Below are 25,063 nucleotides of genomic sequence, written 5' to 3'. Positions count from 1 at the left end.
CGAGGATCGTCGAGAGCCGTCGAGCGTGGTCGTGGTAGGTAGGTACACTGGCATACACGGCGCTTGGTAGCTACCACTTTGCTTGAGCGTCTAGCTTGAAGCTCAGCCTTTCCTTGTTCAGCGACCGTGACCAAGTTCCAACCGGCTTTGTCAAGCACTTAACCTCTGTTTCTCATACTCTATCTGTTTCATGGATCTGTTGCACTAATAAAAAGATACTGAGGAGCCAGCATATCTGGGCACTCCCACCGCCACTTGGGACTCGGAGTCCGGATGTCCTGCATTAGTAGATGCAACGAAAGCGGCGGGTCCGATTTCCCTCAACTGATTGCAATTGAGCGAGAAGCTCGTCAGGTTCATTATGGACCACGTCGGAGGTACGTATTAGGCCTCATACGTTACTCGCTCGTCCGTAGTTGACATGTTCATTCGCAACTCACGCTCCTGCAGTCACTAAGTTTAGAACCATGCACTGCGACCTCAGCTAGAAGCGTTTCATTTCTCAATGTTCTGCTGTACATCACAGTCGGTACCCGCACCAGAACAGCGAAGACACGGCGACCTTCTTCATCTTCCCCTACGTCCTCCCCGAACCCTCCTTTGACACCGCGACTTTCGTCAGAATGGCGAAAATGAAGAAGAGACGAGTTCGCCGGCCGGTCATTTCTGGCTCTGCGGATATCCGAGTCAAGTTTTGCACCCGCGAGGAGCGGAACGAGTCGCTAAACAGCATCAATCTGGACTACCTGAATTGGTCAAACTGCCAGTGCGCTACTATGTCCGCCTCGTACTCCTCGTACAAGGCCGACAGCCTGCAGGAGGAGAGCCTGAAAGAGGAGCAGACTATGCTCGCATGGCAACGGATTCGAACACGCACCCGACGAGCTCTCTCCGTCCTGTCAAGCGGTCACACTTCGAGACCCTTCGGAGCTCGCTAAGGAGAAGGACGCGAGACCTGTCAAGAACGTCCGAAGGGCAGTTTAAGCCACGGTCGCCAATGTTGCAACCCACGACAAGGTTCTCACTCCCATGTGCACGGCACATACGTGATCGGAGGACGAGCGGAAAGACCATACGGGGAGCGCCACCCATCGAACCTATCCCTCAATCTTCCACAGTTGAATCTCCCAGTGTAAAGGTCGAGATTTCCGGAATGTTCTCGGTTGCGACGACGTGGATGGTGTGTTAACAGCCTGTATGCTTCGACGGTGTCTATTTAATCGGCCTCACTGTTGGCATGTGAGCGGTCGTAGTCAGTACCATCTTCACCCCTGCATATACCACACTTCGTTCCAGTTCAACTGGCAACAATTCAGGTGGAAGCAAACATTAAAATTGCATACGACTGATGCGATAGAGCGCCAATGAAGAGGTTATTGAACAAGTTCACTACACGCAAGGGCTATCGACGACGAGACCGACCAGCTAAGCCATTTACCTTCCTTCCCTTTCCTGCTCTCGAGCCTCCCGCACTCGCTTCTACTACGTTCCCCTGCCGTATCTCGCTACGTGCGACGTGCACCTGAGCTGCCATTAATACAGGCAAAGTTCGCTGCAAAGTGGCATCTGCATTCATAACCATCATCACGAACAACAACAATACATACAACATAACTATAGCTACAATGAGTGATACAAGGCCGAGAAAACAATGCTTGAGCATCCACAATGCTAGGAACGACGAGACCGACGTCCTCTCGTCTCCACCTGTGTACTCCTGGTCGCTGCACCTCGCCGCCCTGCAGTTCCACCTGCAGCACGGGCGACCGCGGTAGAGCGACCACGACTTGCCCGCGGCGCGACAGCAACGTTCGATGTCGCTCCGCCCGCACGGCCAACCGGGGGACCGGGAAGTTTGCCGCTCTTCGAGCGCGTCACTCGTGTCGAAGTCTGCGCGAGCGGCACTTGCTTTACTGGAGGTTCTGCAGGTGCTGCCAGGACAGGAGCGGGAGCGGGAGGCGGAGGCGGGGGCGGAGGTGCAGGTGGAGGTGCAGCGGCGGCGGCGAGTGCCATCATCGCGGCGCTGCGACTCCGCGTCATCCGGCCCGTTGTGAAGTCGGCAGCAGGAGCCTCCGCCTGCAACACGGGGTCTTTCCGACGTCTCTTCGTAGGTCTGCCCGCAGCCTGCGGGGCGGCGATGATCGTCGGTCCGGCTTCAGCTTTGCGCGCGTCGTCCTCCGGGGCTTCAACATGATTGTCCGCAGACACCGAGGGATCCTCAACGGGAGCCGATCCGTCTGCAGGCTGCGAAGAGTCCACTTCTGCAGACGCGTCCTTGGCTCCGTCTGCATCGGCGCCTTCAGAATCTGTCGCGTCCGCGGGTTTGGGGGCATCAGCGGCAGCCTCCTGAGATTGCGTGGCTGCGTCAACCTCGTCGAATCGATCGGGGATAACGTCGTCGGGAGGGAAGACCTTCTCCTCATCGTAGGCGTAGGTATAGAAGATATCGGCGACCTTCTTGTGGGTTTCCAACGCCTTGAAATGAGCGTACATCTCCGGAGTCGGCTGTTGAGGAGGTTTTGTAGGCTGGTTCCCCGCCACTTTGTCAACAGGAAGCTCCGGATCTTCCTCGTACCCCACTTTCCGGGGGCGGCGGGGGATGGGGTTGCTACGAGAAGGGGTCCGAGGTGTCGTTGGTTTGTTGTCTGCGCCAGAGCCAGAATGGTCCTGCCACCCAAGGACTGCGTAACGAGAATGGAATAGCTCGAAAAGAACGGCGATGATCTCATTGAGAGGATGGGTGTTCGCAATTTGTCCGTCAGGGCTTGAGAACACGATAGGCACTCCAGACATGGCGAGGGTCTGGCCGATGACAACCGACTCGCGCTTGGCGCCAGGGCAGCAGACTTTCTGTGTCTCGGGGTTCACGTCGCACCCGGCGAAGTAGGCCCGAAGGAATTCGTCGAAAGTGTTCATGTTGCTTCGCACGCGCCGCACGGCGCCATAAACGAGGATGTGCAAGAAAGCTTCGAGCTCGTCCGCAATAGCCACGGCGTCATTAGGGTGGGAGAGGAGATATGCCGACATGAAGTGCCATGTTCCCTGCGAAAGAACTGGTATAAGCAAGCACGATCAGCGCGCGAACAATTAACACGCACCGTTCGTTGAGGCTGCAATGCAGACTTCTTGCTTGAGTGCTTCGCAAGCTCCCAGTCCGCTAGCAGTCCTTGCCAAAAGACGTCGACCGTCTTGTCAGAGTCGGAAACGATGATACGCGGGTAGATGAGGAGGTTTCCCGCGCTGACGTCCCGGTGCATGTATTCGCATCGTATGTAGGCGATGCCGTGAGCTGCGAAAAGACGTTAACCAAGACTAGAAGCAAGTACGAATGAAGGTGCTTACCACGAATGCAGTCGAAGATGATGCGGACCAGCTGCCTGCTGCTCGTGAACTCGGTAAACGGCAGGCATATCTCCTTCTCAACGAGCCGGGTGTGGATCATGTGCCGCAATCCACCTCCTTGTATCCGCCGGTCTTCTGCGATCATCGTATCTGCAGTCCTCTTCTTCCGGCGAGGAGCAGGTGGCTGCGCGTTGGTCGTTCTCGCCGATTTCGATGGTCCGGGGGGAAAAGCGGGGCCGGTAGGGGCAGATTTGCCGGTCGCCTTCTTGCGAGCATATAAACGCAACAGCTTCTGCTTCACAGCCTTGCTGTCGGAGTGCCACACCCGCTTGTTCGGCTGATTTGGATCGTTCTTCTGCCACATCTTGGACACCCACTGTTCAAACTCTGCTTGGACCTCGGTCACTGGCCTGGCGCTCTGAGGGAAAGGGGGCTGATCCCAATCGACCACCTTCTTCCCCAAATCCGGATGGTACTGGGATGTCAACGTTTCCTGCGCGACAGCCTTGCCTCTCGTCACGTCGCATACGTCGCCATACCCGATCAGCGTGGGGACGTTCCTGACTTTCTTCTCGTTCAGCTTCGATAGGATCTCGCCCTCCTGCTCGACACCAGGGTAGTATGGACGCCACGAGTCCTTGAGGAAGACGAAGCGTTGGGTCTCCCAGTCGAGCGCGACGTATCCGCGGGTGCCGCGTCCGACCAAGCCGAATCCGAGGAAGATGTGTTGCCCGACGAGGTACTTGCGGCCGTCAACGGTGAGCTCGTACCGAGGCAAGTCTTCTTTGAGCGATTCGCGGAACAACTCGCGAATGAAGGAGAACACGGGAATGATGTCTGGCGGGGAGCGGTGCGAGCCCCGGCAGCGTTGTGTTGGTTTCTGGTGCAGCTTGCACTTCTTGCCGGCGACACACAGCGCGCCGTAGGTAGCTGCGACGTCGGGGTTGAGGAAGACCTCGTGGATGCTGGAGATGTCGTCGAACGCTCGCTCCGCGTGGTCGAGGTCGTGCGCGAACGCTTGCGCGAGCATGTCCATTCGCTGCCAGCCACAAGAGTCCTTCAGCAAGCGAATCGCGGTCGTGTCCAGTCCTCGTTGCGCCTGGCTGAGCTTCGACAACGCATGTGTGACCTCGAGCAGTGCCCGGGTTCCAGCGATCGTGCTCACGTAGTCGACGGCCTCCGACACGATCACCCCAGATCGGTCCCAGCGCATAACCCGGAACATGTCGCCGTTGACGAAGATCAGAAACACGGCCGTGCGATGCTGGTACGCGAACACGCGCTCCGCATACGACATGATCTGACCACGCACCGCCCTCCTTGTCTTCGCTGTAGCGTCGGGGTCGTGTCCGGGCGTGTCGTCGAAAGGGTCGCACTCGGTCCCGCCGCGCTTGAACTCGAGCAGGAAGCTTACGTAGGCCCAATGGGGGTGACGCTTGGTGACCGCCTTCCGGTCGCTGTTGGGGACGAACGAGCCGTCGACCTTGTACTTGTAGATATCCGTGGGATCGTAGTTGCTGTCGGATATGTGGAGGAAGTTGCCTTTACAGATGTTGTTCTCGCGATCAACCTTGGCCTGTGCAAAGGCCCGATGGACGAATTAGTACCTGTTATCTCACGTCGACAACGTGATCACGCACCCATACGTTCGACAGCTCCTTTTCCGACTTGATACTCCTCAGTGGCTTCTCTCCGGCCTCGTGCGGCATGTCACCAAGCTCGCTGTGGAGCGACCACCAGACCATACTAACGAACGTCTCTGGCCGCGTCGTCTCGAGGTCTGCGCCAAGGTTGAAGAGATGTTCGTGCTGGAATTGACCAAGAGGCATGAGGATGGTGGTTTCTGGACAGTCCATGATCGTCAACTCGCGCTGGTCGTCGGCGGGGAGGACGACTATGGTGTTCGGGTTGCGGTTGGGATCTTTGTTCTTGTATCTGGCGGCATTGACGGGAGAGCCGGCGGGGGGGTCGGGTGTCTCAGCATCCTGTTCGCTCATGGTGATCAGAGGAAAGAGAGCACGAACCTTTAGACGCGTAGGGCCACCGGTTTTGTGCCTAGACAGCAGTGGTTACGGACGACTGTACCCTAATTCGGTAGGACACGAGGTCTAGGCAATCAGGCGGGATGGGTGAATTGAAACTGCGCTGATAGCGCAGCGGAACGCACCCGATTTTGCGAACAAAAGAGGTCGCTTTGCTGGCCGCTATTGTGGTAGTTACGCTGGGGCCGGACGGGATTTGGGGCTCCTTTATGGGCTTGCCACTTGCTGATGGGGCGTAGTTCTTGCCCTGGTCAGCACAGTCTCTACGAGCGAGTTGATTTCTATCGCTTACATCACGCTTTTGCGAATTTTTGTTTTTGGCGATGTAGAAGTTGGGAGGAAGAAGATGAGCCGCTCACTGCTCGCTGTGCGCTTGTGCGTTGTCACCAGCGCTTAGATCATTTGGCAGGCGCTTCCAGTGGCGGACTCGTCGACTCTCAGTTCTGGCACTTGTATGTGTGTCGCATGAAGCAAGACTAGACATTCAGCAGCTAAAACGAAGAAAATACATCCCCCCAAGACTAGACGCAACCACGAATGAGGCTACGAACTGACGACCGCAATGCTGACTTGGTCACAGACATGATCTCCGCAACGGACGAAGGACATCGGAACGTGCACCCGCCACCTCTATTGAGCTCGAAAAAAATCCCGCCCTCCTTCTCAAGTCAGGTGTAACTGGCTCGGCTCCAGCAGTTCTTCAAGCGCACGAACCGAAACGCTGCGTCTTCCACTCGAGTGCGGCAGCCGCGCGTTCCCCGTCCGACCATTCAGATGCCGAGGAAGATGTGCTTCCCGACGAGAGACTCCACGCAGTCGACTATGAGTCGATACCGTGGGATAACATCACCTAGCAAATCACGGAGCACTTGACGGATGTTGGAAAGGACGGGGGCGTCAGGAGGAGACTCTTTGTGAGCGGAGCAGAAACAGGTGTGTTCAGGGCGCGCGTTGCTCTTGTCGGTCAGACACCCAAAGGTGGCCGCCTGAGCCTTTTCGTCGTCGAATACTTTGTGGATGGGACCGTAGATCCAGGTCGACGCCATCGAGGTTGTGCGGGAAAGGTTGCACGAGTAGGTCCATGGTTCCAGCCACACGAATTCTCCGCAAATCAGGCAGAGGTCGTGTCGATGCCCTTCATCATACGACTAGGCTTAGTAATCGTGTACGTTACCCTGAGTAAGGTCTTCGTACCTTTGATGCTCCGAGCATAGTCTCAGGTGGCCTCCTAGCCACCACACCAGAACGGTCTCATCCCAACACGCGGAACATGTCCAAGTTGACTAGGAGGAAGAAGGTGGCGGAGCAATGCTGATAGGAGACGGAACTGGGCGCGCGCCGCGGTCCCGCGGCATCTGAACTCAACCCGGAAACGCGGAGGAAGTGGTCGGAGACTAGGTGCGGTGTGAGTCTGATCGAAGTCGACGGCCAAATCGAAGAGCTCTTCTTTCTGGAATTGACGAAAGCACATGAGGATGGTGTTTTCGAGGCAGCTTTTCATCGCATCAGAGGGAGCTGGGCGGTGACTAGTGACTTCTGGGTTGTAGCCTTGGTTGGAGGAGAAGAAGCAGTGAGCGCTCGAGCTCGACCGCGCGGCGTGCGTGCACGTTCTTACTTTTCGTCACAGCCACCGCTTCGGAGCGCTGGTTAGTACTACCACAGACAACGTTGGCGGAATCCTCAAACATCATGTCGCGTCGCACGAAGGCAATACCAGAGGTTCCACAACGCAAGTGTACAAAGGCCAAGTCCAGGTTTCGGCGCAATCTAGAGAAGCTAGAGAAGGGAGCATTAGAGGCAGCTAGGGACTCAGCGTGCTAGGTGTCGGTGCATGAGCGAGCTTGCCAGGTACATACAGTATGCAAACAGAAGTAGTATTAAGTCATCCAGGCCAAGCGAGCAATCAAATGTGAGACTACGCTAGAACGAAACAAGGACACTCTACAACAGGGTCGGACAGTACATCTAATGATTCTAATCAGCATGAACAAGAACAACAACGAAGACCTCCCCTCTCCTCTTGCCGGTTGGGACCTCCATCCCAACGGCAGGACGAAGACCCACGAAGCGGCGCATATGGCCCAGGTAATCGACGTTGCGTACCCCATGACGAAGGTTCTTGTCGTAGTTCTCTCGATCGCTCCTGAGCCTCCTCCTAAACGCTCCGCTGACCGACTCGCGATGGGCCGGGTCAAGCCTGGCGAATTCGCTCGAGGGCACAGAACGTCGTAGCGCCCTGTACAGGCCGTAGAGGACGTCGCCGACGGCGATGTAAGGGAGAGTAGTCGAGGTCCACAGTGGTGCACCGGCGGGCTCGATCTCGACGGTGAGCGGAAGGCCGGGGAAGACGAGCGTGATGCGCCTCAATGTTACTGGATCGTTGTTCGTGCCAGTGCTGTGGCGCACAGCACAACTCGCGAGGTCGTGCAGGGTTAGATCCCGAGCGGGGAGCGACCCCACGCTCCCGAGCGTGATGTTATTTGGGTGCTCCCCGACATCCCACCGTATCGGCGGGGGATGAGTGTGATGCTAAGCAGTGGGTCGATGCTCGGTTCAATGTTGCAGAGATCAACGTTGGACCGAGCATCGACCTCGGGCTGGGCATTGCTCAAGGCGGGGACGTACAGATGAGATGGCAATGGTACCGTCCTCAGCCAGGGGGTGGTCATGGGACCAGGGGTTCTGGGCGTGAACTGCGCATGGTCGGGTGGGAGGGGTATATCCTGCCCGGATACGGACGCAGACGCGCCGGCAAACGACGCGCTCGCGGAGGAGGGGGGAGGTGTCGGCAGAACCGTGTCTGCGAAGCGAACTCTCTTCCTCGTGGCCATAGTTGAACACGCGGAGAGATGCTATTTGTCGTGGTAAAGTAAGCAAGAGAAAAGATATCAGAGGGGGGCGGCTAGTAGGGGCAAAGAGGTAGGTAAGTGGCAATTTATCTGGTGCAGTTTTATACGGATGGAACAAGTTGCTGTGGTTGCAGCAGCACACCTACTCGCCGTGCAAGGATATGTGTCCATTGCATGGGATATGTCCGGCCAGCATCCACGACCGCTGACGAGGGTTTGCGGCTCAGGCCGCCGTGTCTGGCTTTACCGTCCCTGATGGTGTTTGCGTTCGTCGTGCCGCCCTTACATCATCTTTTTAGAAGAGCTAGTGAGCTATCCCGACCACAAGTCGCTCGCCACGCTCATCAAGGTTCTCAACCGGGAGTGCAGCGAGGACTTCGACTTCGACTTCAGAAGCGGTCGCGTCGACTTCCGGGTATCGCTCAGTGCACCAAAGATGTTGTTCATAGCGTCGACCTGTGATAGTCGGCAGTTGATACAGAGAAGACATGGGTCGAGAGACTTACGAATCATGAATTCACACAGAAGCTGGATCTCCACTGTCCATGTCCGAACTCCTCGGGCGGTAGCAACGTGGGGCGTATGTTTCTGGAAGCCATGACGGGCTAACCAAGGTATTGCTCGGTGTTTCGTGCATATTGCGGGTTCATACTTGTGTTCAAGACACCAGAGACGACTGAATGCGCAAAGCAGGACGATTACGCTGTTGCAGGTGGTGGTCGTAATCGAAGAGACACAAGCGCCTAGTGAGCTTCACCCTTGACCGCGACCATCTTCGTCGGGTGCCAGTGCGCCCGTCACGCGGCGGGGCAGTAGGACTCGCGCTAGAGCTGTTGAGCGCACTCAGCCTGCAAGCAAGCCGCAGACGCGGCGACGCGGTGCGGCAAGCGAGAGCACGGCGAATGCAGTCGCAGGCCCGAATCGTCGCACTCGCCGTTCGTAGTATCGTTGTCTTCCCCCCTGAATCCGCCGTATGCCGCTCTTTTTGTATGCTTCTGATATCAGTATGGTCATGCGCTATGTACCGTCTCGAAGTACGCACATTTATGTCAAGTGTGTGATATGAGCCATAAGACCTTAGATTCCAAAGAAATTGAGCAGCCAGTGACGGTCAGAGATGAGAGTCCAGAGACCTCAAGATACGTTTTGTGATGTGTGAAGCCAACCAGGTTTAGCCGATGACCCTACAGTGGTAGAGGCATCCTGGATGTGGCGTGAGACATCAATACATTGGACGACTAGCGTGCTGTGAAACCACAAGATGGGCGATATGACAACGCGAGATAACAGATAATGAACCGGCTCGTTCAACATCGGACCACGCATTCACAGTACGCTACAATCATGGTAGCAACTCGCGGAGAGGCGGGCGACTCTCACAATTCTTCTTCAGTGCTCCGTTCTTCGAGTTGGATATGTCCTTCATCCCCAAGTCGGCAGTGGACTTGGTGCGCATAAGAATGATTAATTGATCATGGATGGGGTCGACACTCACCTTCTTGACCGAACCTGTGCGCATAACTTCCGGTGGACAAACGCTGCTCAGATGATGACGCTGACCCTCTGGGATCGCATCCACCACATCCAGCCCCGCCTGGACAATTGCGCTCTCGTTCCCCAGTAATTCGTCGTCCTCTACTGGAACAGCCGTCATCCATGTGTACTCCGGGTCCCAAAGCCCAAATGACCCCTCTGGCATCGGCAATGACTTCGACTCCGGCAGGTCAAACCGGTGGTGCCTCGTTGCATCCGATGCGAGTTCGTTGCGGTATACCTCTTGTGGGAACTCGAAATCTACATCCGCAACGAGAGACTTCACGGGCGGACCTGTGCTATCGCAGGGGTCGTACAAGGGATCCGAGTCGTCCCACGCTCCGTGGACCAAACCCCTGAACCGGTGCGTCCAATAGTCATAGTCCGGTTCTTCTGTGTATTCCAGGCGGCGCGCATAGTCGACGAAGGCGCCGAACACGGATAGATCCCCAGCAAGCCGCTTGCCCGTCCACTGCTTCTTGAGGGAGAAGACGCCATCGGAAGGGAGTCGATCTTTATCGCGGGGCTCCCAAGGCAGTCGACCTGCCATGAGGGATAGTGTGGTATATGATAGGGATTCCAGATCGTCTCTACGCGAAGGCGCTGCAGATAGGATGAGCTTCCAGAGCACGCGAGGAAAGACGACAACGAATGCTCACAATGATGGAAGTGACCATTTAGGCTCATGTAGCGCTCCGTTCCAACGGACCGCGGTGTGCCTTCATCTGGGCGATGTTCGAACGTGACGGGATCCCTGAAGGGGCGGCATACGCCAAAGTCGATGATACGGACACGACCGGGCTCGGCTCCCGCACGTCCCAGCATGAGATTTGATGGTTTAATATCGCAGTGGACGATACCATGAGAGTGGATGAACTCGAGCCCGTCTAACTGTCTTCATGGTGAATTTCCCGAGATACGGTCTTTGGAGGAACGAGCTTACCAGTTGATGCAAAAGCGCTGCCAGGTTTCTCAACGTCAAGTTGCCCTTCATATCGCTCAAGTCCGTGTCGAGAAGTTCAAGCGCGAGGTATTCGTAGAACTGAGACTTGCCCCACGCATACACGTGGGGAATAGCCCTATGGCCTTCGGGCGATGGCAACCGTCAATGTGTGAGTCCACCCGCAAGAACGCCCTAAAGTCAGAACAGGCTGGACTCACCCCGGAGCAATACCAGAGCGCAAGCTTCGTGTTGGAGGCGCGGATGCTCAACGTGGTCCGTAACATGGCATTTTTTCACCGCAACCAACTTCTGTGAATCGTCCGTCGCCCTCGCACGATATACGCACCCTTCAGAGATCGTGAGCGGTGGTTGAGCGTTACGACAATACATTGATATGGTACTGACCAAAGCCTCCTTCGATTCCCTTGTCTTGAGTGATGAAAAGACGCATCCAGGTAGCCAGTACCAGTGCGGTCCAGTGGATAGGGTCACGGTGGTTCGAAACAAGCTGTGCTATGAATTATTTGATTAGCGCCGGCGTATTTTGGGCGTTATATAATATACCATTTTGGGACATGACCTCAATGCTACTTGGTGCCGTCGAGCCTTGAACATATGTAGTTGTTTGTAGGTCTTCTCACTGCTGGAATCGTCTGCGCCCACATAGATACTTTTCTCAGCTTCCTGTTCTTTGTCACTACGTATCTCGGATGGGTCTTGAGTGCGACGGAGATCTACTACTGGGGAGGACGCAGTGGCTGTTTCACAGGAGTAACAAGATGCGGATTGTGGATTCGACTGTGCGCACTCACCTCTAGTAGACCAGTCGAATTGTCCTTAGGTTCTCCTTATGCCCGAGATTTCGGTTGTTTTCGTCTTCCGGTGGGGGCAACTCTAACCAAGCGCGTTCAGCGGGCATCTTGCGTGAGGAATCGTCCTCATGGAGCCACATGGAATTGAATTCTGACAAGACCAAAAAGGTTGATGGCTTCTCCATAACTTGCGTGAGGGATTGAGAAGTGCCGTAAGTAGCGGCGTCAGTGCGGCCTAGTCAGAGACCGTATATTCCCTGGATTCCGCGCAGTTGAATGCCGGCATCATTCGAGCCAAAGAGCGAATAATCGAATAGTCCGCTCCAGTGGTTGTCGCGTAGCGTATGTCAGAACGCAAATAAATCGATAATCGAATGCGAGATCAGTGATTCGCGTGTACTGTACAAAAATATCGAGTTACAACACATATCTGCAAAAGGATGCTTGAGCATGATCTTGGAATGGCGGGTTATGGAGTCACACGTACCTATGATAGGGGTTCTCGAACTCGGTAAGGTCGTGCATGCCAGCCTCTGATCAAGCACGTCAGTCTCGGGCATTGGTATTGGAGTGTTCACGTCTACTCACCCTCTCCCTTCAACTGGTCTTCTTCCGAAACGACTCTGCCTTGTTGACGGTCCCGCTGCGGCCGAACGAACGAGTCAGCACAGATAACAGATCGGTACGAATATGACAGAACCTTGATGTTCGACCATAGCATGTACGCGCCGAGGGCAAGGTGGCATACGGTCTTGATGATGTAGCCGATAAACATCGCAGTCGTTCCGGTCGTGTATCTGGGCGCCTCGCTGTCGATGAGGAAGTGTGGCCTGAGGCACAAAAGTCAGTATCGTCAACACAGATGGCCAGAGATAGGATGCATACCCGATGATATTGCCGACGCAGTACCCGATGAACGTCACCGCGATCGTGAACGTCTTCTTCGTGAAGCCGCCGATCTACAAGTCGCGGTCAGCCGACACCCTTACGCTGAGCAGGCAACCACGACTCACATTGTTCGAGATCATGACGAGCGACAGGGAGAAACCGACGGACTCGCGGATCGATGCTTGTCAGCTTGAAGGCCCCTTGGTGGAATGGACATCGACTCACTTGGAATTGTGTGAACCAGTACGCAACCAGTCGGTTCCACTTCTGGTCATCCGGGAGGTAGGTGACACACGCCGCAGCGATGATGCAGGTGATATTCCCGAGCGCCATTGTGATGACACGCACTAAAACAAGCGGTCAGGATCCTGCTTTATCACCCACTAGGATCCGAAACGCAACCGCACTTACAGTTCTTGAACCGCATACATACGTAGCTAGATGAATGTGGCTCATCAGTCGTGCAGATCGCCGAAGACGGATAGCGACTAGTGACATACCCAGCACAGAGCAAGCTTGCGATTTGCACTCCGGATGACGCGGCGTCCAGCAATGTGCTCTGGAGCGTGGTGAAACCCATTCCCTGCATGTGCTCGAGTCAGCCATGGTGCAACCATCCTGCTCGCTGCGAACCTTGATGATGATGGTCGAGAAGTTGGAGACGATGCTAGTTACGAGATCAATATGGTCTTTGTTCAAGGATCGACAGGCCAACATACCCGTTAGGAATCTGCGCGGCGATAGAGGCGATGAATAGGAGCCATGTCTTGGGATCGACTAATGCATGTTGGATCTACAGACATCGACCTTAATAACGCCAAATGGAACTCCAAAGGGACGGTGCGTATGCGTACCTGGTACCACTTGAAGGCCTTGTTCTTGACGCCAAGCTTCGCTTCTGCAACGCGCTTGACCGCGAGTACCTTCTCCTCCTGGGTAAGGAAACGCGCTTCAACAGGTGAGTCAGGGAAGAAGAACCACAAGACAACCGAGACTTGGCAAATCACGAGCGAGAGATCAGCACATCGCTTCGGTGAGCGCGGGTGGGGTACTCACAGCAGATGCTCATAGCGCCCAGGATGAGGAAGATATACTTCCAAAGGTCGATCTTTGGGTTCTCGATGTGACCGATCTGGACCGAACGTCAGTCAACTTGTAGGAGAGGGCCCGGAAGAGGAGCAATACTCACGCCGTACGCAACGAAGCCTCCAAAGATACCCGACCAGCCGTTGAACGAGTACCAGATGAGAGAGCGGAATGGCACTTCGTTCTGCGCGTACCAGATCGAAGTCAAGATAGTCATACCCGGCGTGACGATCGCTTCGAGCAGACCTAGGAAGAAACTGGGGCGGCATTAGCGTGCTCAGTGACCCGCGTGTTTTACGAGATCGCACCGGTTGACCATGGTTCCAGCGAAGTTAGTGCATGCTGGCGTGCTGCGCAAGATCAGTACTTGTAGCGGGAATTCGGTTCAGCTCGTGGACGTACGTGATTACGATGGTTCCCCAGATCAAGGTGGCTACGGGTTTGTGTTCAGCACCACAGGATAGAAATACAAGTGGGCGGGCTTACTAATCGCGAGGACCTTGCCCGACGGATAGTGTTGCAGGAGCCATCCGTCCGGGTAGTTTCCAACAAGGTATCCAAGACTGATCGACAGTTAACACTGCGCTTGCATCATGATCATGCGTTGTCGCACTCACTAGAAGACTGTAAAGAGTCAGACGGATGGCTCGGCGATGAGCGATTTCACTTACTACTTGCGAACCAACTAAACTGGTTTCCGGACAGATGCAGTGCTGCCTTCATGCCGTACAAGTTACCATAGTTGAGGCTGACAAACGAGGATCCGTAAGCACGTGCCCATCGGCGTGAGTTTTAGCGACGCACGCAGTCTTATCCACTGTTAGACGCGTTCAGCTCGCAGTCAACAATTGCAACTAGCAGAGAAGTCATACTGACAGAAACTGAGCCCTTGGGACAGGCAAAGCTGCAAAACGTTTCTAGTCAGTACACGCACATGGGGGACCCCGAACGTCAAGTCGTCCTCACCATGGGAAGAATATAGAAGTCTATCTTCCTCGCGATCCTAGACGGGGTAATGAGCACTCTTCCAAGCCTGATAGACGTGAAGTAGCTATTCCTCACCGTCGGTTCTCTTCCCGAGTCACACGAAGACCCGACTCCTTGGCCACCGCGAACTCATGCAAGCCCACGTTGGCCTGCTCGCTGCTCGTATCGTCCGTAACAGCATGAAGGGTCTTCTCCGGATCCCGCTCCTTATCATTGTACGACCCGGCGTCGGAGCCGGAGCTCTTGCGCAGAGAAGCAGCGTCTGGAGACGACATCGCACAGCTGGAGCCAAAGTGAAAGGGCGTTGATCGCCGGGGAACGCGCAGGCAGGCTGGCGGGAAAACCCAACAGACATATCGCACCCCGCACGCGCGTTTTTTATACCGCGGTGGGAGCAGATTGGCCTCAAAGCAGGAGCAATGTCGTGCTCCCCCGCCAAGCACGTTGTCGTGCTTCTATCAGGCACAGCGCAACAAGTCCGCAATCTTAGCGCCGTCGTGCTAGTCGGGAGTCCGCGCCGCGGCTGCCGTTGGGCGCAGTACTGTGCCGGGGACAAGTCAGCGAGCAGGCGAGATAGCACTAGAGGAAACTAAAGAGCACGCACCGGTTCGACATCAGACAGGGCAGAGCGTCGGGGCCCTAGATAGTAGGAGATAATTATGTTATTACACGACGTACTATCCAACGATACACGACACTGACACAGAGAGGTTGAAGATGTACGTAGACGAATCTATTCCACGGCCTTCTCCTTGCCCTTCTCAGCTACAGAGGGCGTCTTCACTGGGGACTTGGGACGGGTGGCGCGCAGGCGATTCCGCCGCTCGAGCCAGAGCATGAACCAGGTCAGGAGCGAGAGCGTCCCGCAGGACATGAGGATCCAGGCGATGATAACGGCCGCGTTCCGGCCGAGGTGGGAGTTCGTGTTGAACATGATAGTCCGCAGTGCCTGCGAGCTAAACCATAACGCGTCAGCGATCTCGGATGCAGGGCGCACGCAATCTCGCAACTCACAGGTTCCTGGAAAACGGAAGATCAGTACGATGCAAACACACAGCGACAGAGCACTCACCAGATAGGGAAGCCGTTGCCATACGAGTAGAAGGGGTTCTGCAGCTCGTCCGGGAGCACGACGGGGGATATATTGTATAGAATCTTGTAGGGCTCCTGTCAGCACATATGCGACGTCGCCTCTGATATCGATACTCACCAGGGTAAACAGGAAGAATGGGACAAAGCGCGGTGTGAAGATCGTGATCATGGCCTCTAGCGACAATCCAAGCGCGCACATGCCGAGATAGATGTAGAGGAACGAGAGCAAGAACCCTCCGGCGTCGCCGAATCTTCACCGACACGGATCGATCAACGAACTGGTCGCAGAGGCGGATGAACTCGACTCACTTCGTTCCAAGGGGCAACTTAAACGCAAGGTTGACCAGAGCATAGCTCATACTCAGCGGGAAGTATGCGACGATCGGGACGATGATGCGGAGTGCAATGTATGGGAGGAAGCGCATGTGTGGCGCGACGAGAGCTCGGGCGGTCGAATTAGCCATAGTCTGCAGGTAATCAGCGCCAGCAACCATAAGTCGTAGTCAGTCGGGAGTACTCACCATCATAAACCTATACAAACAGGTCAGCGCAGAACTAATAAGCGAAGACGATTCGCCTCACGAGAATATGCATAAAAATATGTTCCCGACGAGCGTCGTCGCTTGAGCAGCAGGGGCGTTGTATGGCCTAAGATTGACCATCGTCCATCCGATCCCGGGGGTGATCGTCTGAGGGGCGTTCGCAATGAGCTGTAGAGCGGTCGCGTTCGGCTCGCCGTTCGAGTTGATCTGCGCAAAGTACCGCTGGGCGGTCTGTGTGGCATAGGCAGAGGTCGTGGATTGGAGCATAGCGGTCGTAAGTGGGACTATGTAATTCCCCGTCGCGATCTCTTGACGAGCCTGACACGACGTTCAGCGATCGACCTCGCAGCAGACACAGGAATCATACCTGGGAATAGTAAACCTTGATGGCCGTAGTGGGATCGTAGGTCTGATCGCCGTTCGCGCGGGCCCGGGACAAGTGCGTGGTTGCGTTTGGCTGCACTGTGGGAAGTAGATGTCAATATAGACGTATCGCAGGGACATCACAAGGAGTATCTGAGGACAGATGCGGCAGTATGATCTGCGAGTGCACGGTGGCCAGTGAATGGTCTCAGCTTGTGGTGTCTACTCTGAAGGACTTGGGGGTGTGTCAATACGTGGCACACGTATCGCATGCTTAGGGGTAGGTTTGCCCCGTCAACTGCACTATCTGGGCGCGTCCGTGAATGTGAATGCGCTCTAGTACGTATCGACTAGTGTTCACATTTCTCGCAGTGCTGGTAGTCGCACTATGCAGAGTGGACTCAAATGACGGATACGAGCCGCCCAGCAGCGAGGCCGGATCCAAGCGTGAGAACCACGTGAGATCATCAGAGACCGAGTCCGCCGAATTGGCATACTCGTCTGGCTCTAAATCAACGCGGTAAATTCGCCATACTCAGCTCACCCATTGCAAGACCTCGGCCTCTCCGCGACAAACTGACATGACGAGCATCTGCGGAAATTTATCTAGGCGCGTCCGCGAGTATGAACGCGCTCTAGTTACCGTTAACATGGACTAGTGTTCGCGGGTCTCGCTGTGCGGCAGGGCGACTATGCAAAGGGGACTGAACAGATATGAGCCGTCCACTTTCAGCGGGGCCAGACTCAAGCGTCCGACCACATGAGATCAGCAGCAATGCGAACATCGCGAACATTTCGCTCAAAGACACGTCCAATCGCTGCTTTGCAGCAACGTACGTGTGACTAGGAGGCTATCTAAACGAACTGCAAGGGGTGGGTTTGGCTGATATAGAAGTCGTACTGGTTTGTTCTGCGCAAGTGCGATCCAAGTCCGCCTAATTGGCATACTCGCTTCGCCCGAGATCAACACAGTGAACTCGCGATACGCAGATCACCCATCGCAGATGATAGATCCTCGATCTCTCCGCGACAAACTCACACGACGTGCATCCACGGAAAAGCTTGTCGGTGAGAAGGGCATAGTCGTCCATAATGGGCTAAACTTCCCTTGGTTTGTAGACAACTAAGCCTAGAAACAGTGAGGTTGAGCCCACCCGAGGACTTCTTATCCCTTTCACCGCCCAATTTTTCATCTGGTGCACGCCGTGTTACCGGGATCATTATCGTCTACCCTTCAAGAGTACGTGCGAATCGATCCCGGTACACCCCGCACGTCCGTGCACCCGGTAGGCCTTATCGGGAAGACCTTGTGCCGAAACGGTCCCAGCGGCGCATGGTTAATCACAGCGCGGCATAGCTGAGAAAGTGCTGACCACTACAGGTCGGTGACATCCAGTACTCCTTCCACGAGTCAGCCTTAAGCTGTATCGCTAACAGGTGTCGCGCGGGTGCTGGTGAGCACCCCCCTGTTGTTCAAAGCTGGCTTGGCATTCGCAGCCTTCCCTCACTCCTCCGCGCTTCCATGTGTAAGCCAATCATGTAGGTTCTTGCGCGCGATAACTGACAGCGCTGCTGGCCATGCATCTCCCGGTCCAGCAGTGCCTTCATAGCTTATTCATAAACGGCTATGACGTGGATGGTCTCGCAGCGTTGCTCAGTCGCAAACGCGAGGCACATCCCGCCATTGCGTTTGATCGTCATGAGGCAGGGAAGAAGCGTTTGAGACGGGAGAAGGCCACCGTGAACTCCGAGAATGGCGGACATGGACTCACCTACGACAGCAACCCAGACCTGCTCCTCGAGGACCATGCGCTGCACGTTGTCGTCGTCTCCGACATCGTCGGGGTCCATGAACTTCCAGGTAAGTTGCGGGCCTGGAGGCGAGAATTTACGAACGGCAGCGACGAGACCCTGTCCGACACGAGCGCCATCGCGGTCGATGAACCATGCTTCGAGATTCCCTGTGAGCTTCGCGGAATTCGAGAGAGCGCCCCAGTAGCTGTGTGGGATGCGCGTCAACGCGGGGCTGGGGACGTTGTTACGGCGTACCTACACAGGAAGACATATCCACATCAGGGCAATAATCAAGGTCGTGGCCCGGACGATGATGATAAAGTATTCTCGCCGCAAAGGTGCGAGCCTGGGGTCGGAGAATACTGTGTTTCGGGGGAAAATGAACGGGTGCAATGCGGGAAAGATTAGAGTACTCACATCCGCGAAACGGGGCGGATTCCACGACCTCATCGACCTCGGCGATGAAGGAAGACTTACGACTAGGCTTATTTTCGTCCAGGAGGTCGAATTGCTGGATGCCGCTCGAAACATGGATCTGTGCCGTGTCTTCGGCATGCCGGTCTGCCGAGGGCCCGTGGCCGATGGATTCCGCAGCGAGGACAGCGCCCGCACAGCTGGTTTGCGCGGGTAAGTCCATGATCCCAGCCGTGCATGTCGAGCGGATGCGTGTGGTCGTCGTCGAGGACAGTGACGAGCACATCGGCCCTCTCGCCCGTGCCTCGCTTACTGCTCACAGGCGCCAAAGGCCCATCTCCAGAGTAGACGCCCGATGACGCACGCGCCGCATCTTTTGGTCTCTCTTGTCTCTCGCGTCCTCTCTGCTCGCTCAAGCTCGGTCTGCTGTCACGACGACGCCATGCAAGACACCGTGGGACGCGGAGAGGGCGCAGAGCGCACGGCTGCAGACTCAGGTACGTGTGTTCCCTTTGCCCCCGTCCGCCATACACGTTGTGCTCCGTCCGGGCTGTACTCTATGCTACCACTTAGTACTCTCAATCCCAATCCTCCTTTCCCCTCCTTTCCACCTCTGTCCGCCGTCAGCACGTCCCTGTCCCGCCAACACCTCGTCCTCACCCGAAGGTACGTACTCGAGACGTTCAAGTCGTCGCCCGCACCGCGACAACATCTTCTCTCCTCCTTCGCAAGAAGACGCTCGATGGGCAGGTCGACGAGGCACGACCGTCACCTAGCCAAGCGACAGCAGCGACGCAGGCGACGACGATGACAACCGGGACGCGGAGAGCCTTCTCAGCCCGAACACGAGCCGCAATTCCGAGCTCCAGCAAGACCAGCCGGATCGCGAACTCGCAGAGACAGACTCTCCTGCAAACGCATCCCGCACGAGTGGCCACCGGCGCACCACTTTGCAGTCATCTTCTCGCTCTCCAGCGCCGCGTGGCGAGTCTCTGACCAATATCGACCTTACTCGACCCGGCTTCGACTTGCACACCGATCGTTCCATCACAAACAACAAGCGCAAGCGCGGGAGGAAGAGCACCGACCGCAAGCTCTCTGCCATGTCGCAAGGTCCGGATGCATCTCGCTCACCGGGCGACCTCGAGACCCTCAAGAGCGACGTCACTCTACGCTTCCAAGATCATCGACCGCATCATCTCGCAGCAAGCACGAGCTTGAAGTGGACTACGACAACACTGCGTCTCCTCCACCGCAGTCCGCCAAGTTCACCACCTTCAGCGACATCCCCAAGTCTCCTGCCGTGGGCCCGCCCGCAGTCAGCGACATTCTCGTCGTCGTCTCGACGTTCGACGGCATCCATGCCGCGGCCGCGGCTGCCAAGTCTGCCATCATAGCCCGCCTGCGCCCGCACCCAACCCACGCCAGTCCCGGCGCTCGCTTTCGTTTGACTGGAGCAAGTTCTCTATGTTCGGCGGAGGCGCACCTGAGAAGAAGCCGGAGCTACGCCCCCTCGCCTTCAAGGCAGGCGTTCGCTCGGTTGTCGCCAACGCGCCGAAGCTCGACACCCAGGAGGACGAGAAGGACCAGCGCGAGCGCGAGCGACTGCACGCGACGATGAGGCTCACGCCCTCACCGCCGATGCCGTCCGTGGGCTAATCCTGCGGACACCTGCCACTGCGAACACGGTCTCTCCTGGGAATGCCGTGCCCATGACGCCCGCGGCGTCGTCGCGATTCTCGTTCTTCCGCCGCGCAAACCCGGACGCGTCCTCGGTTCACTCGTCAACTTGAGGCACCTGCTCGAGTATCCACGTCATGCCACCTCCCTTCCGACGCATAACATCACTGTACTAACGTAACGCGAATATATCTTATTCCACCGTACTCTCGCTGCCCCGCCTTGCGAAGTTAGACCTGCTCGGACACCGTCACCGGCCCGGACATGATGTACCTCCTTTGTGCTACACGCTGATCCTCCTTCATCCTTGCAGCGACCAGAAACGTCACCCTACAGCGACAAACAAACACAGATCAGGTACTCACGTCAGTGTACGTCCCGCTAACCAGCCCGCGTGCAGCGCAAAGCAGTAGAACAGCGCGTACACGCGCCCTGGACAAGCAACGTCAGCACCTCGTCCCTCGCTCAACCGAAGAACGCGGACTCACCGAGAACGAACGCATCGACAGACCCGGCGACTGCGAGTATATCCAGGACAAACGACGTGAGTGACTAGCCGCATCCTGCACGTGCTCACCTCTCCTCGCGTCCACAGCGCACAACTCGGCGGCCGAGAATGCGTCCTGCACAACCCGTAGGCCGTCAGCATCCCGCCGCCGCTCAACGCAACCACGCCGACTCACCACGATGCACGCCGCCACGCCGCGTCTCTCAATGCGGGAGCGGTGACTCTTCATGCGTCCGGATGTGCTGACCGAAGCTTCAGCCTGCAGAGTCCGCGAAGACGTCAGCAACAACCCGTATCCAGGATTCACGCAACTCACAAACAAACCGACCGGTCCCGCGACGAGCTCGGGCAGCGTGCTCGCCGTCCGGATGCGCACGCACTACGCAGGTAAGCAGCGACCGCGGAGAGAGTCGAGGCGCAAAGTGTGGACGCGGAGAGAGAGGGGACCGAGTGCTGACCACACACCCTCCGCAGACCCAATCTATATACGCCAGCTCGCGCCGTGCACGGACCACCGCTCGCCCGCCGAGATGACGCCAGGAAGTTCCGGGCGGCGGTTAACCGACGCTTGCCCGCTTGCCAGTTCCAGGGTACGTACCACGCAATGTTCATTGTTCTCCCACTACTCGTGAGTCGTGTTTCACGCTAGTGGCTAGTAGTGTTTATTGACCCTCCGCGGGCCGTCCGAGTCCGCGTACAGATCGTCGTCTCCCGCACCCGGACACCTGGGAATCTGGCATACACCGTCCAGGACGCAGGTTGTCGCTTTGTCCCTCAGGATTCTGGACTCGGGACTCGGGGGAAATCCGCACCGTGAGGCCCGCGGCGCACAATTGCTCGCAGAACGCCCCCACAAGCGGGGCCCGCAGGACGGCAGTCGGGGAGCGTACGTACGTACTACGGACAAGGCTCGCACGGCCGGACCTCGGACGCGGCGTGTGCGGTGGGGTGAGACATGGCATCGGTACCGGTACGCTGACCGGGAAGCGACGGCAGCTGCCAAATGCTGAGTTCTCCGTTCTCGCCGGCCGTTATGCACAGACCTTGGGAGCGTCCCGTGGTCGTTGTTTCGAGCTCAATGCGACTCCGCACACTGTAGTAGGTCAGCGCAATGTAGCAGGATGCCCTGTCCGAGTTGCACACAGAGTACATATGACGGAGGGCCCTGCAGAGTCGACGGCCGCGGTGCCCGCATCGGCGACGTGCGCACGTCCGTCTGATAGCCCCGGGAGAACATTGACTCACGTTTGGAGTCTACAAACTGAGGCGCGTTCACATCGTATGACGGGGCCTCCGGACTCGGGACGGCCGGATGAGCATCGAGAATGCATTAGCGGCTTGGGTCGTGAGTCGAGACTCGACAATGCCAAGACTGCGGTACGTTCGTTCATTCGTCAATGTGTGCCGCCGACGGCTCCGAACCTCTGACCCTCGTTTTGAGTTGCAGTCACTGCTCGGTGCACCGCAGGACCACTGCGACGGCCGCAGGCTGCAGATGTGAGACATCCAGGCTCTGTCAGATCGCACGGACCCGGCCGCTGCCTCGACTATGTTCAGTCATATCCAGCCCCTTGGGCTCGGGGGTCGCATCCCCGGTTCGCATGCAGAAGAACTTCACTCGACACTCACACATCAGATTGGGTCAGGCATGTGCTCATGTCGCTCTGTGCAAGGGGAGTGTGGACACACCGCCATGTAGTATTCCATAGTGAGCAAAGCGACAACAGTGTACACATTACAGTTTATCTTAGAGATGTGCCGTCAATGGATGTACTGGGGGCGGACTTGAAAGACCCAGACGGTGCGTACAATGTCTGAGTGCGTGCAACGCAGTATACATACTTGGCTGAACGTGAATGGACACTCTGGTGCCGTCCGAGGTCTTATAGTGCATTTGGAAGCCGCAGCGGCTTCACAGTGTGCACTCGGAGCCTGACTTTGTCTCTCAATATTGCACGGCCATTGCGAACCAGACCGCTTGAAGAATGTTGCCTCATATTCAGAACAGCGGGGTCTGAAGTAGCCCTCAACAACCGGCTTCGCATTCCTGGTCCGCTACAGTAGTTTTCTGAATAAACTTGATGCAAGCTGCAGCGGTCTTCGGGCTGCTAATGTATCAGGACTTCTAAATAATGTACCAATGGCTTGAATGCATTACAAGTGATGGTATATAACCCATAGACCCTTGACGTGGTCGACGCTACACTCTTCACCTGTAATTCATGACCTCTACATGCCCCCACCTCTTACAACGTGTCTCATCTGCCCGCTCGACGGCTGTTCGCTCACACTCACATGCGGCTCTCCTTCGTCCATTCCCGCTGCCTTCCATTCCGCTCCTCGTCCCACTCATCCCGGGTGTGCCGCTCACATCAGAGCTTCCCAAGCCCAACTACTCTGATCCCCGGGGAAGCGTCCGACGACTTCTGAATGCATTGCTAGGTATGCTCATCCTCGCTGCAGCTTCCCTGTGTGCATTCTCTGACTCTCATATGTTATTGTGCAGTTCGTGCGACCAGTGACCCATGTGCACGCATGTGCTGGAATCTCCGGCTGTTCCACAAGGATGTCGCCCTTCGCTATGGCATCCTACTCTATGGCTGGCCAGCCGACATCCCATTCATGAATCTCAGCACAGGGCACGGGAGCCCGAGCATGGCGCAGGTCCGCCATCTTCTCACCCTTCTCACGGTGCAGCCCCAGCCTCGCATGTATTTCATCCGGGCCACACCGGAGCAGCTGCTTGCCGCTGAGCGCAATGTTCTCGGCGCTGTCGCTCCCGGTCCTCTGTTCCCCGCCCCGGCTCCTCTTCCGTACTTCGGCCGCAGTGATATCAGCAGGCGGCGTGTCTTCAAGCGTGACTCCGATGGCAATGCGATCCCGCATCGGTACATCCGGAATGGACCGAAGAGCGCAAAGGTGATCAGTAAGGAGCTCGACTCCGAGGGTTCGGATGAGGTGTCAGTTGTCAACTGAACCCATGGTCCGCTTCCGCAGATGTACAAGGACGGGGTTTGGCTTATCTGGACAGAGTCAGGATGGCGGGAACCAACTATGCATGAGCTGCTAGCCAGTGGTCGAATGTAGGATCTATTTACTTCTAGATATTACTGTCTCACGGTATAATGCCATCTGTTTGAATTTGAGCGTTGATTCAACAAGATACGAGTAAATTCCATATACTAGTAGTTGCAACTCATTGGCGCAACATTCGCACTGCTCTCGCTACCTTGGTCAAAAATCTAGAATCTCATCTCGAACATGTTCCAAGTACAGCACTGACGGACAACGGAATGAGGGTAAGAAAACAGCGATGACACTTTGGGCTCTGTCCGGGGCCGAGAGTGGATCTGCTTACCGCAGAACCATGGCTTGCCCTTGACAGCCGAGCGTGCAGCGCCATCGCAATTGGCAGCCTGAGCGGCTGCCCTTCTCTCTCCCCTACCCCACTCGAACATGCTCTCGCTCTCACCCTCCTTCCGCCGTCACTTCCAGCCATGTCCACACAACACGTCCTCTCCTCAGCTTCATGCCGACGGCATCATGTTCGCGTTCACAGCACCTCCCATAATCCATCTCATCTCTGCGACTGGGTCCCTGGAACACGGCTCGGTGACACATCTCGCACAGTCAGTCACGCCGCAGCGCATGCCAGCATGACAGACCGCCGTCCAGTCCTGCACTTCTCCTGCAACGGGCCCTACTTGAGGACACGCGATGACAGCTGTTGATCACGCAACTTTCATGCAATTCCCTCTGTTTCCCAATGCAATCTCCTCTACGTCTTGTTCTGAGTCCGGTGAGTCGTGGCAGCGTGTCATCTTTGTGGTATATACTCACCTGCTTGCAGAACGGTCAAGGTGCCTCGCGAACACCACAACTAGTTTCTACGGCCCTACCTACCAAACACGTTGTCCGACGTACTCGCTCGAGGACGACAACTTCTTCGCATCATGCCTGCTCCCGGATCGCGGTGGCAAAGCCATGTGCGATCCCTTCATCAGGTATTTGGTATGAATGGTACTGCAAGGACGGCACCGTCTCCGGGAATGGACGGCGATGCGGATGGTGAAGAGGAAGATGGGGAGCCTAACCTGTCTTCACCCATCAGCAAAATCTCCAAACACTTCCGAGGATTCCTGTGCTTGCAAAGTGCCGGGCCGGATTGCACGCAATTGCAAAGGAATC

At 56.3% G+C, this 25,063-nt stretch overlaps 5 protein-coding genes across 5 annotated transcripts in view; all 5 read right to left on the bottom strand.

Annotated features, from left to right (window-relative positions):
* Positions 1-1,558: 1,558 nt before the first annotated feature.
* On the bottom strand, positions 1,559-5,339 carry L226DRAFT_617351 (uncharacterized protein; the record flags this gene model as incomplete). The annotated part of the gene is made up of 4 exons (XM_067687020.1): positions 1,559-3,042; positions 3,099-3,289; positions 3,343-4,918; positions 4,983-5,339. The coding sequence occupies 4 exons, from the start codon at positions 5,337-5,339 to the stop codon at positions 1,672-1,674; spliced, it is 3,495 nt and encodes a 1,164-aa protein (XP_067529279.1). The 3' UTR covers positions 1,559-1,671.
* Positions 5,340-7,273: 1,934 nt separating this feature from the next.
* On the bottom strand, positions 7,274-8,215 carry L226DRAFT_617350 (uncharacterized protein; the record flags this gene model as incomplete). The annotated part of the gene is made up of 2 exons (XM_067687019.1): positions 7,274-7,913; positions 7,976-8,215. 2 exons carry the CDS (start codon positions 8,213-8,215, stop codon positions 7,359-7,361), a joined length of 795 nt encoding a protein of 264 aa, XP_067529278.1. The 3' UTR covers positions 7,274-7,358.
* A 1,229-nt stretch (positions 8,216-9,444) lies between these two features.
* On the bottom strand, positions 9,445-11,099 carry L226DRAFT_516832 (kinase-like protein; the record flags this gene model as incomplete). Its single annotated transcript, XM_067678488.1, has 5 exons — positions 9,445-9,677; positions 9,729-10,369; positions 10,426-10,657; positions 10,710-10,852; positions 10,928-11,099. The coding sequence occupies 5 exons, from the start codon at positions 11,097-11,099 to the stop codon at positions 9,576-9,578; spliced, it is 1,290 nt and encodes a 429-aa protein (XP_067529277.1). The 3' UTR covers positions 9,445-9,575.
* A 779-nt stretch (positions 11,100-11,878) lies between these two features.
* On the bottom strand, positions 11,879-14,871 carry L226DRAFT_516829 (MFS general substrate transporter). The gene is made up of 23 exons (XM_067678487.1): positions 14,558-14,871; positions 14,462-14,498; positions 14,372-14,399; positions 14,300-14,312; positions 14,167-14,243; positions 14,113-14,119; positions 13,982-14,058; positions 13,898-13,928; positions 13,804-13,845; positions 13,599-13,752; positions 13,466-13,541; positions 13,264-13,403; positions 13,129-13,202; positions 13,043-13,076; positions 12,910-12,992; positions 12,821-12,846; positions 12,635-12,756; positions 12,535-12,576; positions 12,407-12,480; positions 12,222-12,351; positions 12,110-12,164; positions 12,009-12,054; positions 11,879-11,951 (listed from the first exon to the last, which is right to left on the bottom strand). Exons 1-23 carry the CDS (start codon positions 14,755-14,757, stop codon positions 11,939-11,941), a joined length of 1,581 nt encoding a protein of 526 aa, XP_067529276.1. The 5' UTR covers positions 14,758-14,871; the 3' UTR covers positions 11,879-11,938.
* Positions 14,872-15,131: 260 nt separating this feature from the next.
* The window catches only part of L226DRAFT_540433 (uncharacterized protein), a 16,110-nt gene continuing 6,178 nt past the window's right edge, over positions 15,132-25,063 (bottom strand). The window contains exon 11 of the mRNA XM_067681873.1: positions 15,132-15,438. Within this exon, the coding sequence (XP_067529275.1) occupies positions 15,216-15,438 (223 nt within the window). The 3' untranslated portion in view covers positions 15,132-15,215. The remainder of the gene's footprint in view (positions 15,439-25,063) is intronic.

Source organism: Lentinus tigrinus (assembly GCF_003813185.1).
Source record: "Lentinus tigrinus ALCF2SS1-7 unplaced genomic scaffold L226scaffold_57, whole genome shotgun sequence".
In the NCBI taxonomy this organism is placed as follows: domain Eukaryota; kingdom Fungi; phylum Basidiomycota; class Agaricomycetes; order Polyporales; family Polyporaceae; genus Lentinus; species Lentinus tigrinus.
The sequence above is the reverse complement of the archived record's forward strand: the minus strand, read 5'-3'. Positions and strand labels throughout refer to the sequence as shown.